The sequence below is a fragment of the Stegastes partitus genome, unplaced genomic scaffold (assembly GCF_000690725.1).
Source record: "Stegastes partitus isolate 25-593 unplaced genomic scaffold, Stegastes_partitus-1.0.2 Scaffold67, whole genome shotgun sequence".
Taxonomy (NCBI): Eukaryota; Metazoa; Chordata; class Actinopteri; family Pomacentridae; genus Stegastes; species Stegastes partitus.
In genome coordinates this window covers 348,589-366,852 of record NW_007577798.1, presented here as the reverse complement: position 1 = coordinate 366,852, position 18,264 = coordinate 348,589, and the positions used below count along the sequence as shown (strand labels likewise).

Below are 18,264 nucleotides of genomic sequence, written 5' to 3'. Positions count from 1 at the left end.
AAGGCCGACAAGCGTAGGGCGAGGACCCGTCCATCGCCGCTTGCGGCTTTAATTAAGTATGAAATTGAATGTATATGCACATATTAGGAGCAGCTGAACACGCTTCCTTTATTATTATATTATACTTGTTTATCATCTAAAACTTGTTTTAGGTAAATTAAAGGATTTTGCATGTTAATAGTAAAACTTCTCCTCCCTCTGATGCTCTCAACGCCTCTTGAGAAAAAATTCAGTCATTGAGAAATGCATCATCTTTGATCTTAACATATGGCATATTTTGGTGTCTGAAAAGTTGACATTTTGAAGATACATGGTTTTAACCAGACACTGACATACAGCCCTTTGCTCCTCTAGTCACTTAGATGAATCACAGTCAGCAGGAGGGGTGACAGAGAGATTCCATCTTACCTCCACAGTTATTGGCTTTCTGGGCTTTTTCCTGTAGAAGATGCCGCTGGTTGCAAACTCTGGCTGCAAAGTGTCCTTCTTGATGGTGGATTTTACTGACCGACCCTCGCAGGATATGATCACGTAGGGGTCGGCACCTGCACGGAAAAAGATGATGAATAAAAATGCATGTGATTTAAGACTTTATACACTGAAGAGCAGGTTTGTAGTGTAAAGTCTAGCTTGGTGAAGGCCCTCTAACCTCCTGTACTGTCCTGGTTCTGAAGCCCCTCAGCTCCGTGGATGTAGACGTGAGACACAGCCTGTGGATATCCAAGGAACGAACTCCAACACTTTATCTTTGGCTTGTCGTCTATCAGCTCCCTGTGAGAGTAGAGGAGAGTTAAAGAATCAGGATAGAAGTCAAGTTCCTGCTTCTTGCCATTCTGACCTCAACCTCGCTATCAGCAAACTGACATGATGCCGGTTTGATCAGCCAGCGTGGATGATTTGCACTGTATGTGCGCACACATGATTTGTTTCTGAAGGTGAGCCAAAAAGAATTGCAGAAACAAAAACAAAATCTGTTAAGACAGAATCTTGGGCCAAAAAAAGCAGTAGGAGATTTAATGTGCATGTTTCAATTCTCCAAAACACTAGTTTTAGTGTTTTTCTTGGAGATGATCCATCAGAAGATAAAATGAATAGTCAAAGAACAGCTGCTTCCCTTAAGTGTGTCTTACATTTCATTCTGTTAGCATTAACAGCAGCCATGCTGTTTATCTACTCAGACTCAGCTACACATCGCCGTGATCTTACACCACACGTATCTTCATCTTACCGGCAGCCTGAGTCCACATCAGTGAAAACTCGGATCATGTAGTCGCCCAGCGTCAGAGGCTTGAAGGTGGTGGGGATGATGACGTATCGACCCTGAGTCAGCACACATCTCATGAACACCGTCCGAGCGTTGATGTAGGTGGACGTCTGCACACACTGTTGGGTCAGGATGTCGTGCATCCGATACTTCCTGTTCACTTCCACCTGGGGAAGAGTTTGAGGTTTTACAACAGTGTAGAGTAACTCAAAGGATTTACTCAAGTACTGTGCATTACAACTTTGAGTTATGTGTAGTTTAACTAAGTACTTCATTTTACTTGTCATCTAAGAGGGAAATGTTGTACTTTTTTACTTCATTACACACATGACTACACTAGTTACTTTATACTTTACATAAACAATGTTCAGTAAACTTACAGAAAAACTACCTTACACCTTAAACTACAATGCATTGTTAAAGATTATGTCATGGTCAGTAGATTTGCTTAGTTTTATTTCCTGTTTTATTTTGACATCCCCTTTCCTTGTGTGCCATTTGTATTTTTACTTCCTCCTTTTGTTTGTTTCCCTCCCTTTTTTTGTTGTTGTTGCATGTCCTCATTAGTTTTACATGTGTCTTGTGTCCCCAGTTAGCTCTCTTTGTATATATATGGTCCTGTGTCTTCCCCTACTTTTGACAGTTTGTTCTGTTTATCTAAAAAGCTAATATTGTGTGTAATTTAAACCTTAATTTCTTATAAACTGATTTGAAACCAAATTCAAGTTGAAGTAAATTAATTAAATTGGCTTGATAACATCAGTTTTGTCCCCACTGACGCCAGGATTTCAAGTTCTTAATAACTGAAAAACTTCTGTTTTGTTCTTCCAGTTATTAAGCAATTGATAGTTTAATATACCACTAACGGTAGAAGAACGACTTATTCCTCCAACTCAATATAGTTGATTGGCTGGACATAAGTGTATTAGAAGTTGTCTTTGCTGAAAACATCTGAATTTTTGTTATTGATGGCAAACATTTGGTTTTAGAGTGCTTTACAAACCAGCTCTGCCTCAAACATTAACGATACATCATTTTGTGCTTTTGAACTACATTCAGCTGTTTATACTTTCATACGACATTGAATTTTATTGCAGAACTCCACATATGTACGCTCAGCTTGTCCAACATTAACTCTAATGCATAAAGAATCATAATGAGGAGGAGTATTAAGCTGCTGTTTGAATTTTCTGCCTCCTGGTGGCAGAACAGTGAATAAAACTTGCATTTAACTCATGTCAGTGTATTATTGTAGTGGTACTGTAAGTGCTACAGTTCTGGGAAGATATCTGGTTTGTTACTTCAATAATTTTGGGGAAAATCCTTGTGAGTGTGATCCAGGGTTATACTGTGTATCGTTGAGCAGCTAATAGTCAGATTGAGGTTATCATAACAATTATGATCCTCGAACTCTCGGCCTTCTCTAAGCTGCTGGGAATCCACTTAGATGTCAGCTGGAGTTTAAAAGTTTTTTATTGAAAGTTTCACGACTGGCAGTTTGCTTTTCATCTAAATAACATTCTTTTAGCACTAACATACATCTCAAAGAGGAAAGTGTAGTGACCAAGGACATAAAAAACAGATAATCTGAGCAGAGTCTGGAATCTGTCAGATGAACAGGGAGGACGCATCTCTCTCACGATGACCATAGATGACAACAAAGTTTAACACTTCAGTCTCACAGAAGCTGAACAGGCCGTGTGCACAAAGCAGTTTTCTCTTTAATCGCAGCCTCTTTATGGCACCGGCGTTTATTGCCGTCCAGAACGTACCCCTCTGGCAGCACTTCTGTCGGCATGATAAGAGTGCATAGTGTGTGTTTGAACTTAGCCAGAACTCTGACAAGCAAATCTCTTTACAGGATATGTGATGTCAGTTTTGCCGCATGCAGCTTCAAGGCCTCATTTGAATGTGACGATCTAATCGCAGCATGTAGGATAAAATCTAACTTTACTGCTGTTTTAAAAGAGAACTGCATTCACTTTCCAGCTAATAATCGGTTTAAATCTCGACTGGAACCTTACTGAGTTGCACTGTTTTGTCTTTTTACTACTTCTGTTTTTATTACTCTCTGTTTTATAATTAGGCAAACCCATGTTTTCTATGTTTTTTTCCAGCTTATTGCGCGGCTGTGGTTCTATAATTGTACAGCAAATAGTACTTCAGAGAGACTGTTAATACTTTTTTTTGATCTCCAGCAACTAATAAATCCACTCATAACTCGTGAACGTGTTTGAACGTGTTTGGCTTCGCACCGCTCTTCATCTTGAAACAATCAGCGAAAGCATGTGCATTCTTTGTGCTGAATCACGTAACCTATGATTTAGCCTCTTGCTGAAATGGCCTGTTTTGGTTCTGATAAAACTATCAAATAATAAATAAATGTCTGCCTTCTGTAATTAAAAAGTCCCAACTGGTCACTGTTTGCTCAACAAATGGGAACAAAACTCAAATAAAGCCAAGTTCTTTGACCAACACGAAAGCCAAAATGTGGCGAAATGGCCCAGCTTTAGCCCAAAATAAACAGAAACTCGATTAATGCCTTCAGCCCAGACGAACGCTGTTGCCTCTGTAATGAGATCATCTTGACCTTTGTACAATGTTTAACGGCTACTTCACCAGTATCTTACTTTTTCCTGATATTTAGAGCCTTTGGTGCTTATGATGCAACATGCACTCTTCTTATAGGTTCTTAAAGATGGTTCACCTCTCAACTAAGACTTGAAACGTCTTCAGGAACGTAACAAAGAGGCCTGGATGCTTTTCACTGAAGCTCCTAGGATTACCATTACATGGATGACTGAGAATCCACACAGACAACATGCCACTGTAGATCAATCCTTAACACTTCTTCCAATCAATAAGGTATGGTGGTTACCTTGAAGACACCGAAGCCGATGGTTTGATTTTCTCCTTGACCATATTTTCTGTGTATCTTCATGTCTTTCTGTTGCAGTGAGATCAGGACCTCATCAGCCTCCTTTGTAACATCAAACAGGTACTGTGAAAGAAAAAGGATTCAGTATACATGCGCAGACGATGTGAACAGAGGTTGTACTGAGACTTTGCAGTACCTGTGGGTTCTGCAGGAATGTCTGTTTGTGATTAGCGCAGCCGCCGCAACGGTTTAACAGCGGCTCTGCGTTTTTAGTCCAACTCCCAAAGTGCACGACCTCATGCCACGTCTTGTGGATGCTGATCACCGAAGTGTTGATGAGACGGCAAACGTCTGCGTCTGTGAAGAACTTGCACCAATCTGTGAACGACATCCTGTGGACGAAAACAGAAAATGCGTCATTAAAAAAACTCGTAATAAGGAGACGAACTTCACAGGTGACTGCTGTAAGTGGAGGAACTTCAGAACTCACCAGAACTCTCCGTCGTCCTCCACTGTGATGCCCAGGTTGCCCCTCTCTGTGTCGCCAACCTTTGACCACTCCTCAGAGCTGACAAACAGAAAGCAAAAGAAGATGCACCTTTGAGACAGAAACACATAACTCTACTCCACCTTTTGAATCATTAAATGCGTCTATTTTTAAAAAAGCTTCTTCATAGAATATACTGCTGGAGTCAGATTACATATAAAACAGCTACAACAGATTCTAAAATTAAACGTTTTCATACCAGAGAAGAGTCACAAACTACATCCACTCATCTGCTGTCCTTCTAAATATTCAATATGCTCCACACAGTAATTATTCTCTACCAAAAATAGTAAATGATTTCCTCTAAACGGTTACACTCGACCCTGGTGATCTTCAGAGTAAGCGTTTCGCCTGCAGCCTCCCACTCTTCCTCTGGTCAGACCCATGTTTTTGTTTAAAAAAATCAGATTGTTTGGCATCTACTAAGTATACAGGCTGTCATGCGATGGAGGAGGGTAATACCACAGGATATGCTGGAAAGATTTCATACCATAATCCACCATAACCACCATGAATTCAAGCTGACCACAGCTTCTGTTTTCCATCAAGGACCACACTAATAACAGGAATTTTGTGAGGCTGTAAGTGTTCCATTTTGAAAGCCTTTGAAAAACTTTGGATGGAATATCACCTTTAATGGAATATACAGTAGAGACAAGTTCATTTTAACGTGCGTCCTCCTCACCTGTCACTCCAGGCTCCTTTCCACTCAGTCTTGCCCCAGGGGTTCCTCATGCGGATCAGTGGGATGGTTTCGTTTTTGAAGTAGGCCAGCAGCCCGTGACCCAAACGCACCTTCTTCACTGCCGTTACCGAGTACGCATGGCCTTTCACCAACCCGTTAGCCATCTTCAACTCGATTTCATGAGCCTGTGCCTGTGAGATTTTACAAACACTGATAAGGCCAGCAGCTTTAAAGTATGAAGATAAAAGACGCAAACATTCAGAATCAGCACGGACCTTAATGGAGCAGCTGATGATTCCTCCTCGATCGTACACCTTCAGGAGGTCCTCGAACAGTTTGTCTTGTTTGTCTTGGTCCTGATAGAATTGCTGGTCCTCCAGGTTGATAGTTTCAGCCACAGCGCCACTGAAATCCACCACAGCGTCTCCAGTGTTTCCACCCTCCAGCGACTCGTAGCAGCCAGAGAGCCTGGACAGACATGGATCACAAGTTAGGTTGAAAGTTCAAAGTGTCACAATTTATAATGCAAACCAACATACTGCCATTACACTTTAAGTTATCTGCAACAACAGCCTACATAGAATTACAGGTTATTTTAAGTGGCTTGTGCAAGAAAGTGGCTTTTATTATTGATTCACTGCAAATATATTATTAATAGTAGTATAAATAGTTACAGAATTGATATTCCTAGCTGTTGAAGAATATAAGATTTTATTTTTATGATATCAACTACACATAAGTACAGAAAAAAAAAAGAACAAATTAGAACTCTACTACTGCATAAAGGACAGTTAGGTTTACTGACTTGGCGTAGGCCTTCTCCAGCAGAGCGCTCCAGAATTCATTGTTGTCTTTGGAGTGACAGTAGATGAGCTCTCCGTTGATCGTAGGCAGTCGGTCGTCCACCACCACATCGATCCACTCGCCAAAGATCCAGAACTGAAAGTGGAAGATTCCGGCGTAGCTCTCTGGGTGTTTGTCGTCCCACTCCTGGTCCTTCCAATCCGGAATGACCTGGAAACACGCACACACAAAAACACCAACAAACCATTTACACACAGTGGAAGGGTAAAGTAAAAGAATTAGGAAAAAACTTACATTTTTGCACAGACGCATTTTTAAAATATATATATTTTTAATGTTTGTACACATTTTTCACTTCCTGCTTAAATTAATTATGGATGTAGGCATAATATACATGATCCATTTTTCCCATATTTTTTGCAAATTGTAGTGTTTTGTGAAGGATTCTGTTCATCTCAGAGTGAAAAAAATATCAGCTGAAGGTATTTGTGTAACTCTGAACAGATGGTTTCCTTCCTTCAAACTGAGACAAAGTATTGGACGTTTAGTTCTTGAGCCCTGTGCAGTAGCACTCTGTGAGCCTTTAATGAGGATAAGACCAAACTGGTGACAGTGGATAGCTTCCAAATCCTCCACTGTCTCTGTCAGCTTCCCTTTGCATGATCACTTCTCTAAGGGAAAAAACCTGTGGGACTTTTTTCTGGGAAAAAAAAAAAAACTTTGTACAAAGGGTTGAATATGAAGTTTGTTGTAGACATGTGATTCTCCATTGTTAAGTTTTCCACTTCCTCATATTACATGTTTCCCTCTTTTCCCTGTTGTTGTTTAATATACAGTGTTTGAGTTGAGATTTTATCAGTGGGTCGTGTGAAATGTGACAATAAATCACTAACTTTATTTTGAAAACTCAAAAGCAGCTTCAACAAGTTTTACAAGTGTTTACTGATCTCACTCATGAGTCACTGTTGATGCAAAAGGAATACAATGATGCTAATCTAGAAGCATTTGACCTCAAAAGTAGGACAGATATATGTCACTTCGCTGTTAAACATGAATCCCTACTGGTGAGAAATGAACTGTGTTATTAGCTGGTACATATTTTAACACTAACCCACCTCACTGCTGCTGCATCTAAGTAGATCTACATATGTTGGTTACAGTACTGAGCATACCAGCCTCTTGGCTTCAACATCTGGAAAACAAACAAAAAAAGGAATAAAATGACCTCACCTTCTTCCAGAGGTTTGGTTTTAAAGCCAGACAGGAGCAGGCGGCAACAAACCAGCAGTTTCCCACAACTCCCTGGTTCAAGTCGTGGGAGCTGATGCCCTCCACAAACAGATGAGGTGCTTTACTTATCTCCTGCAACAGAGAAGGTGACAGAATTTTGCTTTAAAAATTTGTAGAAGGATTTGTTGTGGGTGTACAGTAAGACAGAAAAAAAAAATCAAAAGAATCACATCAAAATACACTTTATGCAGTAAATAGCCATTATATTATAATTACATTCCATCCTGTTGAATGTCAGTGATTAAGGACAATTACTACTTCCTGCCACTCACCCGTGGTCGTCTCCATTCCACCATCCCAGGCGGTGGTTTCCTGAAATACAGCGATGCATTGGTGGCCGGGAATTCTGGATCCTCAAACAGCGTCTTGTCATTGATGCAGGTCCTCCTCAGTTCAGCGTAGTGCTGGTTTTTGTACGGGGTAGCAGAGGAGAACATGGTCCAGACGCTGAAGCCTCACAGCTGCAAGATTGAAGACAGACACCAGACGTTTCCAGACTTTATATATGGGCAGGAGCTCCCTCTGAACTCACGCTCTGATCATTTTTGGGCAAAGTCTGCTGAGTTGTATCCTGTAAATCTCTGCGCTGCTTCATTTCCAGATCGCAGCAGACTGCTCTGTGACCCAGAGTCCCTGTGGACAGTCTAGGTTTACTGATGAGCATACCGAGGTCAGTGCAGTCGTATAAAATGTTGCTTTTACAACATTAAAAAACTGAAACATCTTTACAGAAATGTGGCTGTGAATACTGTCTGCTGAAGGTAAAACTAGCATTTGTTGTTTTGTTGACTGATGTGCTGCTGTTCTCTGACAGACAAAAGATTCTCACAACCCTTTTAGATTTTACTGTTTTTATCCTTTAATATTTTTTTCTTCGCACTTCACACAGGAAACAAAAGCTGCCACAGTGCGTGATTGGCACTCTGTGAACCAGTTTGAGCCTTTTTTGTTGTAAAAATAACCCCACTTGTGTGTATTTACGGTTGAATTAAGTTAACTGTATTGTGACAGATTGTGTGATGAACAACACAGCTGTATTCTCTGGGGAACCACTTTTGAACTTTTCGTCCTTTCACACTGACCCGTCAGCGCTGCGTTTGGACAATATGAGCCAATATAATTATCTTGAAAATAACTCGATGTTTTATTTTTGCCAAGAATAACACATCACGACATACCAAACAACATTTACTGGCAGCGATGGAGGAAGCGATCAGATACTCTACTTAAGCAGAAACACAGTATGAACATTTTCCTCAAAGTTAAAGTCCTACATTGAAGTACATAAAGGTAGATAGGTAAGAAGTAATAAGCTGGGTAAAAGTAAATAAGCAATATCAATAAAATGCCTTTAAAGCATCAAAAGTAGATATGGTGAAGTAAAAAGGTCCTTGTTGCATTTTACTGTTACATATGAATTTTTTTAAATTAATATTAATGTATATGTTCCATTATATAGCTGTAGATGTTTACGTTTCAGGAATTTTAAAAATTATTTTATATTTTATTTGGTAGCTTAATCTACAGCACTGCATCAGATTCTATAAAATGATCATGTTTGTAGCACCACTGTCCTATGAAAACCTCCAAAATGTCAAGTTTTCATGAAAAGCAGTCCTATTTTCATTTTTGTGGCAATTAATTTTATAGCTAATCCACAAAGTTTTTTTTGGTTGTTTGTTTTAAAGTAGTTTGTACATTTTAAAGTCCTTCTCTGATTATTGAGTTAAATATGCAGCAAAGTTTTAAATTGTAATTTTCTTTTCATGAAAACAACCCCAAAAATGTCTCCTCTACATCGTAATAAATATAAATGCAGATCTAGTCCCCACCTCTTCCCGCTCACTGCAGCCAAAGCACACCAGCTCACCTACAACTCTGCTCAAACACTGTAAATATACTCTAAACTACACAATATCAAGTTGTAACATTTGAAAATTCAGGCATACATGTTCAAAAGAGAGAAAAAGATTTGAAATAATAATAATGGTGTGGAAATCCCCACCCAGCAAGGTGACAGGATTGTTGTTTTTTTTAGGTTTGTTGTGTATGAAACCTGAAAAGCCTGAATTTTGTCATCAGTACGCTGTATCGTCAGAGTGAAAATGCTCTGCCATGGCTTTTACAAGATTAAAGATTCAAGAGGTTTATTTTGATATGCACAGAACACTATACTGAGCTGATCCTCCTTAACCAGATGGACACAATATAAGAAATACCATCGAAATGTAAATAAATAAGCATACCTTAAATGATAACAGCAGGGGTCATAAAGTGCACTGTGCATTATTGGAAACTTAAATAAAGTGGCTATGGCAGTGGAAAAGGTGATTACAGTAATTATCTTAAAGTGTAAATTGCTTAAAAGTAAACAGTTATATGGTTGTATACATGCGGTTGTGGGGGTGGTCATTGTATAAAAAGCAGCAAAACCACAGCATACGTGTGTGTGTGTATACTGTGGTCACACACAGCTTGTTTTCTAGCGCATATAAAACATCATAAAGACAAGTGAACTAGGGAGGAACACTTAATTTTCATCAGAGGGTCTTTAAGATGTAGGAGACACTTCTCAGTGAATAAAGGCACAATAGTAACAGAAATGTAAAAATCAAATTCAAAATCACAAAATTAGGAGATACATGATTTTCAGGAATGGTGTAAAAGACATAACTAGAATCTGAAAATTTAACTAAAGCTCTCAGACAAATGTAGAGGAGTAAAATGTACAATACTTGCTTCTGAGATGTAGTGAAGAAGCATTAAGTTGTGTAAAACAGAGATATTCCCATTAGGTGTTCATATAAATTTGTCCAGTATTTAATATACTTTGCTTCATTCCAACATTGTTTACTGGACGCAACAAGCTCTGAATTTAGAGATACTTTGTCTTTTGTCAGAGCAGGGTTTTCTTTAGAAGGTAGGTGATTAGTAATCAAGGAAACAACCCTGTGCTTACATCTATAGTGTAGAGAAATCTAGCAGGAAGAGAGAAATAAAGTAAAGAATAAGAATTAACTGAATGTCCTGCAAATTTGAAAATCACAACAGGTAGCTGTAAGAAAAGCAGAAACGTAAGATGCCTACCGTACCTCTCCGACGGTCTTCCGGCTTCTCAGTAAGGAAGCTTCCAGGTCTTGTACCTGCCTGTCTCGCCTTCCCACAACCCCGTGGCCTATTTATGCATGTGCACTGTTAAAAGCCACACCCTGGTTGTGTTTGTCACCACACACTGGGCTTTTATTATCCCCCAGTGTTACTGTTTCACCTGAATACTTTATGACTATCAAAAGAGAAAATGCGGGCTTCTGCGGCTCTGGGCGAGGGGTGAGACGAGGTTACGAGGCAGCTTGCTGCTTGTGTGAGCGTTATCTGTTTGAGGGTTCCTGGCTTATGTGCTCAGGCAGGTTATTTTTGGTGCGTTATTTCATTTAGCCTTCTTTAGTGAACTACAGTTCAGCTTGTTTCAACAACATTTAGCAATAGTTGGTCTTTTATTCTCTGTTTAAATGTGTGTAAAGGTGAAAACAGGTGACATTCCACACATTTCCGTCATACATGTCAGTGCAGGGTGGTGATGCTAGAGATACTGTTCTGAGAGTTTTGTAGATTTGTCACAGCATTTGTGTCCACTTGTAGCTGAAACATTCTTTTAATAAATGGCCACAGAGAGTTTAAAGAGCCAGCAAATCATAATAGCAAGGCAGAAGAAGCAAAAATGACACTGAAGCCGATCGAATAGAGCAACAAATACCATGTAGTCAGTCACATGAAACCACAATGAAGCAAACACATGTTAAGCTTAAAGTCTTAAAAGCAACACTCACCAGGTGAGTCGTTTTATTCAAGCAGCGTTGAGCTCAAACCCATTCAAAGTCCTGCTAAACTCCTTTAAGATGTGATAAAACAAGTTCTGCTGCATTAAAAGAAAACCCTTTCTCACAGCTTAATGCCGTTTCTTGAGTGTAACTACCAGCTACGAGGGCTTCCCCAAAGATCAACACACAGCCTGAAAACTGGTCTGACGAGCACCTCGCTGCTGCAGGAGGTATTGGGCAAAGGCTGTTATGGTGATTACTAGAAGGGAGGGAAGGAGAGACTGAAACTGAACACCTTCAGTTTTACCACCAAGCCAGCCTGTAGGTGAAACAAGTAAAAACCTGTCCTCTTTGTCACTGCAGCATCAGAAAACCTACATTTAATGCAATGCTTGTGTCGCTGTGTGCGCTCGATGACTGATGCATCTTTATTAAATCGTTCGTGTTGTTTTGCTTCACCAGTTAGCCAGGGGTCTGTCAAATTGAACAAACATCGCTAATAAGCTGTATCCTATCCGTGCACTGTGAGTGAACTGTGGGAATAAGACAAATTGGCAGCCGCTCAGTTCTCTGGGCTCAATTCAAGCACTTTGTGTCCCTCAGACTGACAAAAATCTAGTCTGCCTAATTCCAGCTGTAAACCAAGAGCAAACAAGGCAGCTGAGGAAGAATGTTTCCAGGGAGCCAATATTAATAAGGTAAATCCATACAGAAGTTAGGTGGACAGGCCAAATAAGAAACTGAAGAACTTTTTCAAATAAAAGTAACTCATTGGGATTAGTTATGATCTGAGAGGAGACCAGTGCAGGGCTGTGGGTATGAGCAACAGTTTACGAGGAAAGGGTGTTGCAATGAGGACGGGGGAAACATGTAATTACACCGCGTTTGACGGGAATAAATTTCAAAGGAAGACAGCACATCCTGTGATAGAATGCAGGAAACTGCAAACAAGCTACCGTGCTGTAAATTTAATAGTAAACAATTGACTGAAGGGTAGCCAAAGTGTGGCCAGCGAGTGCATTCAGGGTCACCTGATAAAAAGGTGGCTTCCTGTTCAGAGCGTATGCGTCCTCAGAAAACATTCCGGTTACACATTTATGTTCGGGAACAAATCTGAAGTAATCGCGGAAATTTCACGTAGTGAAAGGCCTACCTGTGCAGCTCAAAAGATAAAAGATGGATGCAGCCACTGTGATGTGACTACAGTTTGGAAGCCTCGGGTTTTGCATTTTTTGTAGCTATCTTGCTCTTTTGAAACCAGGCTCGACAAGCAAAAGGTAGATCAAACTGTGAACTCGAGGACCCTATGCATAGTGACCCGTCAATCACAAGATAGCTTTTCCCTAAAGCATATCTTGCTTTATCGTCTATTCTTCTCTATGTGGGGTCAAAATTTACAACATTAACATCATGCTGGTTTCTGAAAGTGTTGAAATTAGCAATTGAGAACATAAACTCGTTAGAAAAATGTTTACTGATTTTACAAATCAAATAAGAAGTATGATAATTCTCTCATAGAACTTTATACAATCTGACCTCTTTTTGCAACCAGAGGAGTCGCCCCCTGCTGGCTGTTAGAGAGAACACAAGTTTCTTGCACAACATTGGCTTCACTTTTCAGATCTGGAGGGTACGCACATTTTTTTGTCCATTCATGATGTGTTGGAAGTACATACATATTTTATGTAATTATTTTGTAGGATTAAAAATTCAGCTATGTTCGTCAGGTTAATCTTCATAACTAATAACACTGTTGAGTCTTACCTTTAATATTTATATTTGGTTAAGTTTTGCAATTTATAGAACCATAGGGTCTTAGCTATGTTATCACATTATTTAGTTTATTCTCCAGAATTAATAAGGTCGGTCATAATATGTATTGTAGTCAGGTAAAGTAGTAGTTTGTTGTAGTTTATAAAACTTTGTAGGGTTTTAATTCTTAATATGTGACCTGTCTGCACGAAATCAGTATATGTTACCTACATGTAGAAAACAACTAAATAGACAGATCTAAGTAATAAACCCAAAATCACTACATTATCAAGTATGAATGTAATCCGGGCTGTATCTCGGATATAATATATGCAACTGATTTCGTGCAGATGGGTCACATATGTAAATTACTGAGGTAAACTTACACCATAAGCAACACTATAGGTTCTTAACTTAAGGTCTTATATTTAAACTTGTTGGGTTAAATTCTGTCTTCATGTTCTGGAAAATACGACACAACAGTGAGGGTCAACAAGAGTGGTTAGCACTGTCGCCTCACAGCTCAAAAGTCCTGCATTCAAATCTTAGCCTGGGTTCTTTCTGTGTGGAGTTTGCATCCAGGTTCTCAGGATTCCTCCCACAGACCAAAGACATGCTGAAGTTAATTGGCGATTCTAAATTTACCCTAGGTGTGAATGTGAGTGTCCTTGGTTGCCTGTCTTTCTGTGTAGCCCTGCGATAGGCCTGTCCAGATGTACCCTGCCTTTTCCCTTCCACCCTACAGAGGATAAAACACTGCAACAAAAACAGATGGATGAACCGATCTTTTTTATTTTCAAAAATGTCTTTATAATTGCACAATGTGTGTACTATAAAATATCAGAGTTTGAAATAGTTTAAGAAATTATTCAACTGTGCATACTTATCTCGTCAGGTTTTCTTCTGTAGACTAAGGGCTAGGCTAAAGGCTCAATCACCTCCTATTGTCCTCTTTCCTATAAACATGGATGACACCATTTGAAGGCAGCAAAGTATGGGGTTTAGCAAAAAATAAAAAACAAAGCCTGTTACTCAAGAAAACAGCTCTTACAAACTGAAACATTCATAAAAATGAAACTTTACTGAAGTGAAGACAACGCCTGTGATTAATATTCCTCATGGCTTCTGTTGTGGTCTTGAATCTTATTTAGAAAAGATCCCTGTCCTTTTGTTTGTGGTTTTATTTCCCCCGTTTGTATGGTTTCCCTCTTTTTTTTTGATTGCCGGATGTTCAACATTTCAGACTGAATTCATGAACGCAGCCACAGTTGATGTTGCTCTGCTGGAATCTTGGAGTGTTTTGTTTTGTGTGACCAAGATGTTGATTTTCTAGTCTTACTGGATAGAGAAAATGGATTATTCTACTGGTATTTATTACAGAGAATATTCAGTCAAGAACATTACTGTGCATACAGGGTTTGATTTCAGCCCCAGCTAGGCCATGAAAAAAATGACATGAAATAAGTGTCATCCATCCATCCATTATCTATACACCACTTAATCCTCACTATGGTCATGGGGGGCTGGAGCCTAATAAATGTCATGACTTTTTGAATTTAAAAAAAGACATTTAATCAAATAAATATAAACAGAAAACTGTTCAAACGAAATAATGTTCTTGATTTATTTATTTTTGTCACATGTGGTCTCACTTGTATATCTAACAGTTTGGGGTTTTTTTTTCTACTTTATTATGGTTTTGTTGTTGTTGTTTATTTAGTATTTAACTCTTTGAGACTCCGTACATATTTGATCACTTAGTAAGGTCCACTGGCCCACTCTCGCAAAGTCAGAACTATGCTGTTTATATTCGCAGTCTTCTTGAGATTAATCCTTTTGATGACCTTTGTATTTTCATCTGGCATCACCATCACGCAAAGAAAAAAATATCCAACCGTAACGTGAGGTGTTTCATGACATGTACTGAGTACGTTCATGTTCCTTTGAGGATGAACCTTTATACTTTTGAACAAACCAACTCAAGGGGAAAAAAACTATACTTACACTCTAAATGGTTTGTGAACTGATGAGGCAAACTGAAAATAAATTGGTGTACATTTCACTAACTTTATATCAATTTTCCCAGCACCGCCCTGAGGAAGAACCTATTTATTTTGAGGCTATTAGAGCAGATTTAGCATTTTAATTGCACTGTCATAAAAACAACAGCTGACAGCATTTTGCTAGTGCTCCGGCAAAGAGATCTGTCCCTTGCAATAGATTTCAGAGACTATTTGCTTGTCATCTTTTTTAGAAAGCCCCTAATCACCTTAAAAACACATTCCCCAGAGCCCAGGGATATACAATGGAGACTGTGTTTGAATCTGATTAGAAGAGGATGGACCGAACAGAAACATCCAGTAAGTCAATACACAATGTCACAATGTCAAATAAGCCATTCAGGGTTTCTTAACTACATAATAGATAAGCGTATTGTTCACAAATATTGATTTTGAAACCTCAGGAATTACAAATATGCATTCTTAAGTCATGCATTTTTACGTAGAGCTGTTTCATCAGGTTGCATCCAACTGTTTTTTCCCATTGTACTTTTTCTAATGTGTCATCAGTGATGATTCAGACGGACTGACAAGTCATTCAGCTTCAAGTTTATTTTGACTGCTTTTGTTGTTTTTGTCAAATAAATCGGTTTCTGTCTTTTTTTGTAGTATTTCCTGACAAAAGACTAAACAAGCTTTACTGTGGAGCATTTTGTATTCAATCTGAACTGAACAACAAACACTGCAGACAACAGCTAAAACCTGTGACATCATGCAGCGTCACTTCTATGGAAACTGCACCGACTAATTACAGAAAATGACTTTTAAGTGCTAATGATTAATACAAATAGTCTCAGGACATTGTAAGACAAAGAGTTCTTGGCACCAGTGACAGACATCCTGTTCTGAGGGCTCATGTTAAACATTGTTAAACATTGGCAGTCCTCTTTCTTTCTTTCTTTCTTTCTTTCTTTCTTTCTTTCTTTCTTTCTTTATTTCTTTTATTTATTTATTTATTTATTTATTTATTTATTTATTTACAGCACACTGATAAGATAGTGTGACTGATAAGTTGTATTTCCTGTTTACATTTCTTCCTTTCTGGCAGGATGCCCATTCAAAAGTAGATTTCAGAGGAATTCAGATGTTGATTTTTAGAAGAGAACGGTGTCAAATTTTGAGGCTTTTTAGGGAGAAATGTCAAATGACAGCACAAGCACATTACAGCCGGCAGATGGCAGGACAATCGTACAACTACACACAACTGTCTGCATCTAAAACAGCATGTGTGTGTCCAGTAGGGAGCAGCACAGCTACAGTGTAGTGAGTCTGACTACACTGTAGATGGGACGAGGGGGCCTTGTCCAGCTCTAAGCAATGAAAAGGTGAATCTACAGACACATCTGGTCAAATACTCTCATAAAGGCTTGTAAATGGTTAATAATTAGATTGTTATTGAAGATGCAAACAATATAGAAATCATGAATGAACAATTCTAAACAAGTTTGAACAGTTTTAACACATTTAGACACACTTACTATTTGGCCAGATGGACAATAAGCTGCTACCAACGAATAAATAGCTTTCTTTTTCTCTTTATCAGTAACAAAAAATCCTAACAAATTAATTAATAAATGGTGATATGCTTTGCAGTTTATACAGAAAGCTCATTGCCAGCTATAAAATGTTAGTAACTCATTCGCAAATTTCATGTTTCACATTTTACAGTAAGATTCCTTTTCAAGAGGTTCTAATGTCATATGCAGCAATAAACAAGTTTTCAGAGTAGCTACATTCTTAGCACACAGTGTCTCTGCTAATTTGGATATTAACCTATTTACAGAATAAAAGAATTCCTGCTTTTTTGCACAGGAGGAACCTGGTATGAAACTTGCAACTTTACGATTCGAGGACAACCCACTCAACCAACTGAGCCTGCGTGTTCGTAACTCATGAAGACATGACCATAAAAAACGACAGCAGGATGATTTAGGCGGGCCGCAGATATCTGGAAGTGAGACCAAGAACGGGTGTCACACCTCTAATGCTGTCCTAAAGAGGATGCCAACCAACATGAGGAGTCACATTGGACCCCATTTATATCCAGTGTGCATAACTCAGCATAACTCGTATCAGCACCACTGATAACAATGATGATGGCTGCTGACAGCACACTCAAACTGTCAGAGACGCGACAGTACTGCCAAAGCCTCTGTTAACTAAAAAACAAATACATGATGACACTAACAAGTATAAATTCTAGCTGATGGAGAAATCAAAGTAAGCAGCAAAATCAATGTGGCTCACTATTTGGCAAGCAACAGGTCTAGTGTGTTAACAGCTTATTAATGATTTATAAAGTGTTCCCAATCTAATAATAACCTAATAAATGCTTTATAAGGGTAGCCTGATTGAAAAGTGATACCACCAATCTTTTATAGTGTTAATATAAAATAGATACAGAGACATTTTTTGAAACAAATTAATTCATGTTTTGTGATATCAAACTCCTTGGTGTGTTATTTATGTGAATAAGTGACCATCATAGAAACTAGCTGTTAAATTCCATGATTTGGATGCATGGAGGGATTACTGGGCAGCTGTAGGCGTAATGAATGCAAAAGCTGCCATCAGGGGTTTTGACAATAAGACCAAAATGTAGCCGTATTTTATGGTTATTATCGTCTTGCAGGTATTGTGTGGCTGCATTTTGCTCGCACTAATGGATTACGTACCTACGGCATAAACCAAGGCAGCCGTTTGTTTACATACAGGTGCATCAATTTATCTCCTGTTCTTCATCAATTATTTAAACCTGATGCACACTCACTCCCTCCTTCACTCACTCACACAATGTCTGGCTCTTCAATCAGGTCGCACATTCAAGACTTGTTCGAAATGTTGTCAGCACAGGCAAAACGGAGCAACGCCTTATATTCTAACGTTATTATTTCTACAGTGTAATGAGTCTACTGGGAATGTTAACTGATCAGCTGTTTGACATGTTTGGCTTCAGCTGATAACGTGACACACTTCCTGTTCCCATGGTGATGAAGATGGTTACGTGGAGATCTCCACAATGAGCACAAACACTATTTTTTGACTCATGAATCTTTTATCTATTTATACGTCTCTCAATAGAGCTTTGGCCATTGAAGGTTGTACACACACACACACACACACACACACACACTTGTATTATTCCTTTCAGAACTATGGATTTATC

The 18,264-nt window shown here is 38.9% G+C and overlaps 1 protein-coding gene across 2 annotated transcripts in view; it reads right to left on the bottom strand.

The window, feature by feature from the left end:
- LOC103353308 (calpain-5) overlaps nucleotides 1-11,472 on the bottom strand; it is a 28,949-nt gene extending 17,477 nt beyond the window's left edge. Inside the window, exons 1-12 of one of the 2 annotated variants that reach the window (XM_008276219.1) lie at nucleotides 11,296-11,472; nucleotides 7,741-7,929; nucleotides 7,409-7,540; nucleotides 6,180-6,388; nucleotides 5,650-5,842; nucleotides 5,375-5,565; nucleotides 4,633-4,710; nucleotides 4,339-4,534; nucleotides 4,143-4,265; nucleotides 1,229-1,431; nucleotides 650-771; nucleotides 409-545 (exon numbers count right to left, since the gene is read on the bottom strand). In XM_008276219.1, the coding sequence (XP_008274441.1) occupies nucleotides 409-545; nucleotides 650-771; nucleotides 1,229-1,431; nucleotides 4,143-4,265; nucleotides 4,339-4,534; nucleotides 4,633-4,710; nucleotides 5,375-5,565; nucleotides 5,650-5,842; nucleotides 6,180-6,388; nucleotides 7,409-7,540; nucleotides 7,741-7,905 (1,749 nt within the window). In that variant the 5' untranslated portion in view covers nucleotides 7,906-7,929; nucleotides 11,296-11,472. Of the gene's footprint in view, nucleotides 1-408; nucleotides 546-649; nucleotides 772-1,228; nucleotides 1,432-4,142; nucleotides 4,266-4,338; nucleotides 4,535-4,632; nucleotides 4,711-5,374; nucleotides 5,566-5,649; nucleotides 5,843-6,179; nucleotides 6,389-7,408; nucleotides 7,541-7,740; nucleotides 7,930-10,560; nucleotides 10,579-11,295 lie in introns of those variants that run through there. The other variant, XM_008276221.1, reaches the window with a different exon arrangement.
- Nucleotides 11,473-18,264: the final 6,792 nt, after the last annotated feature.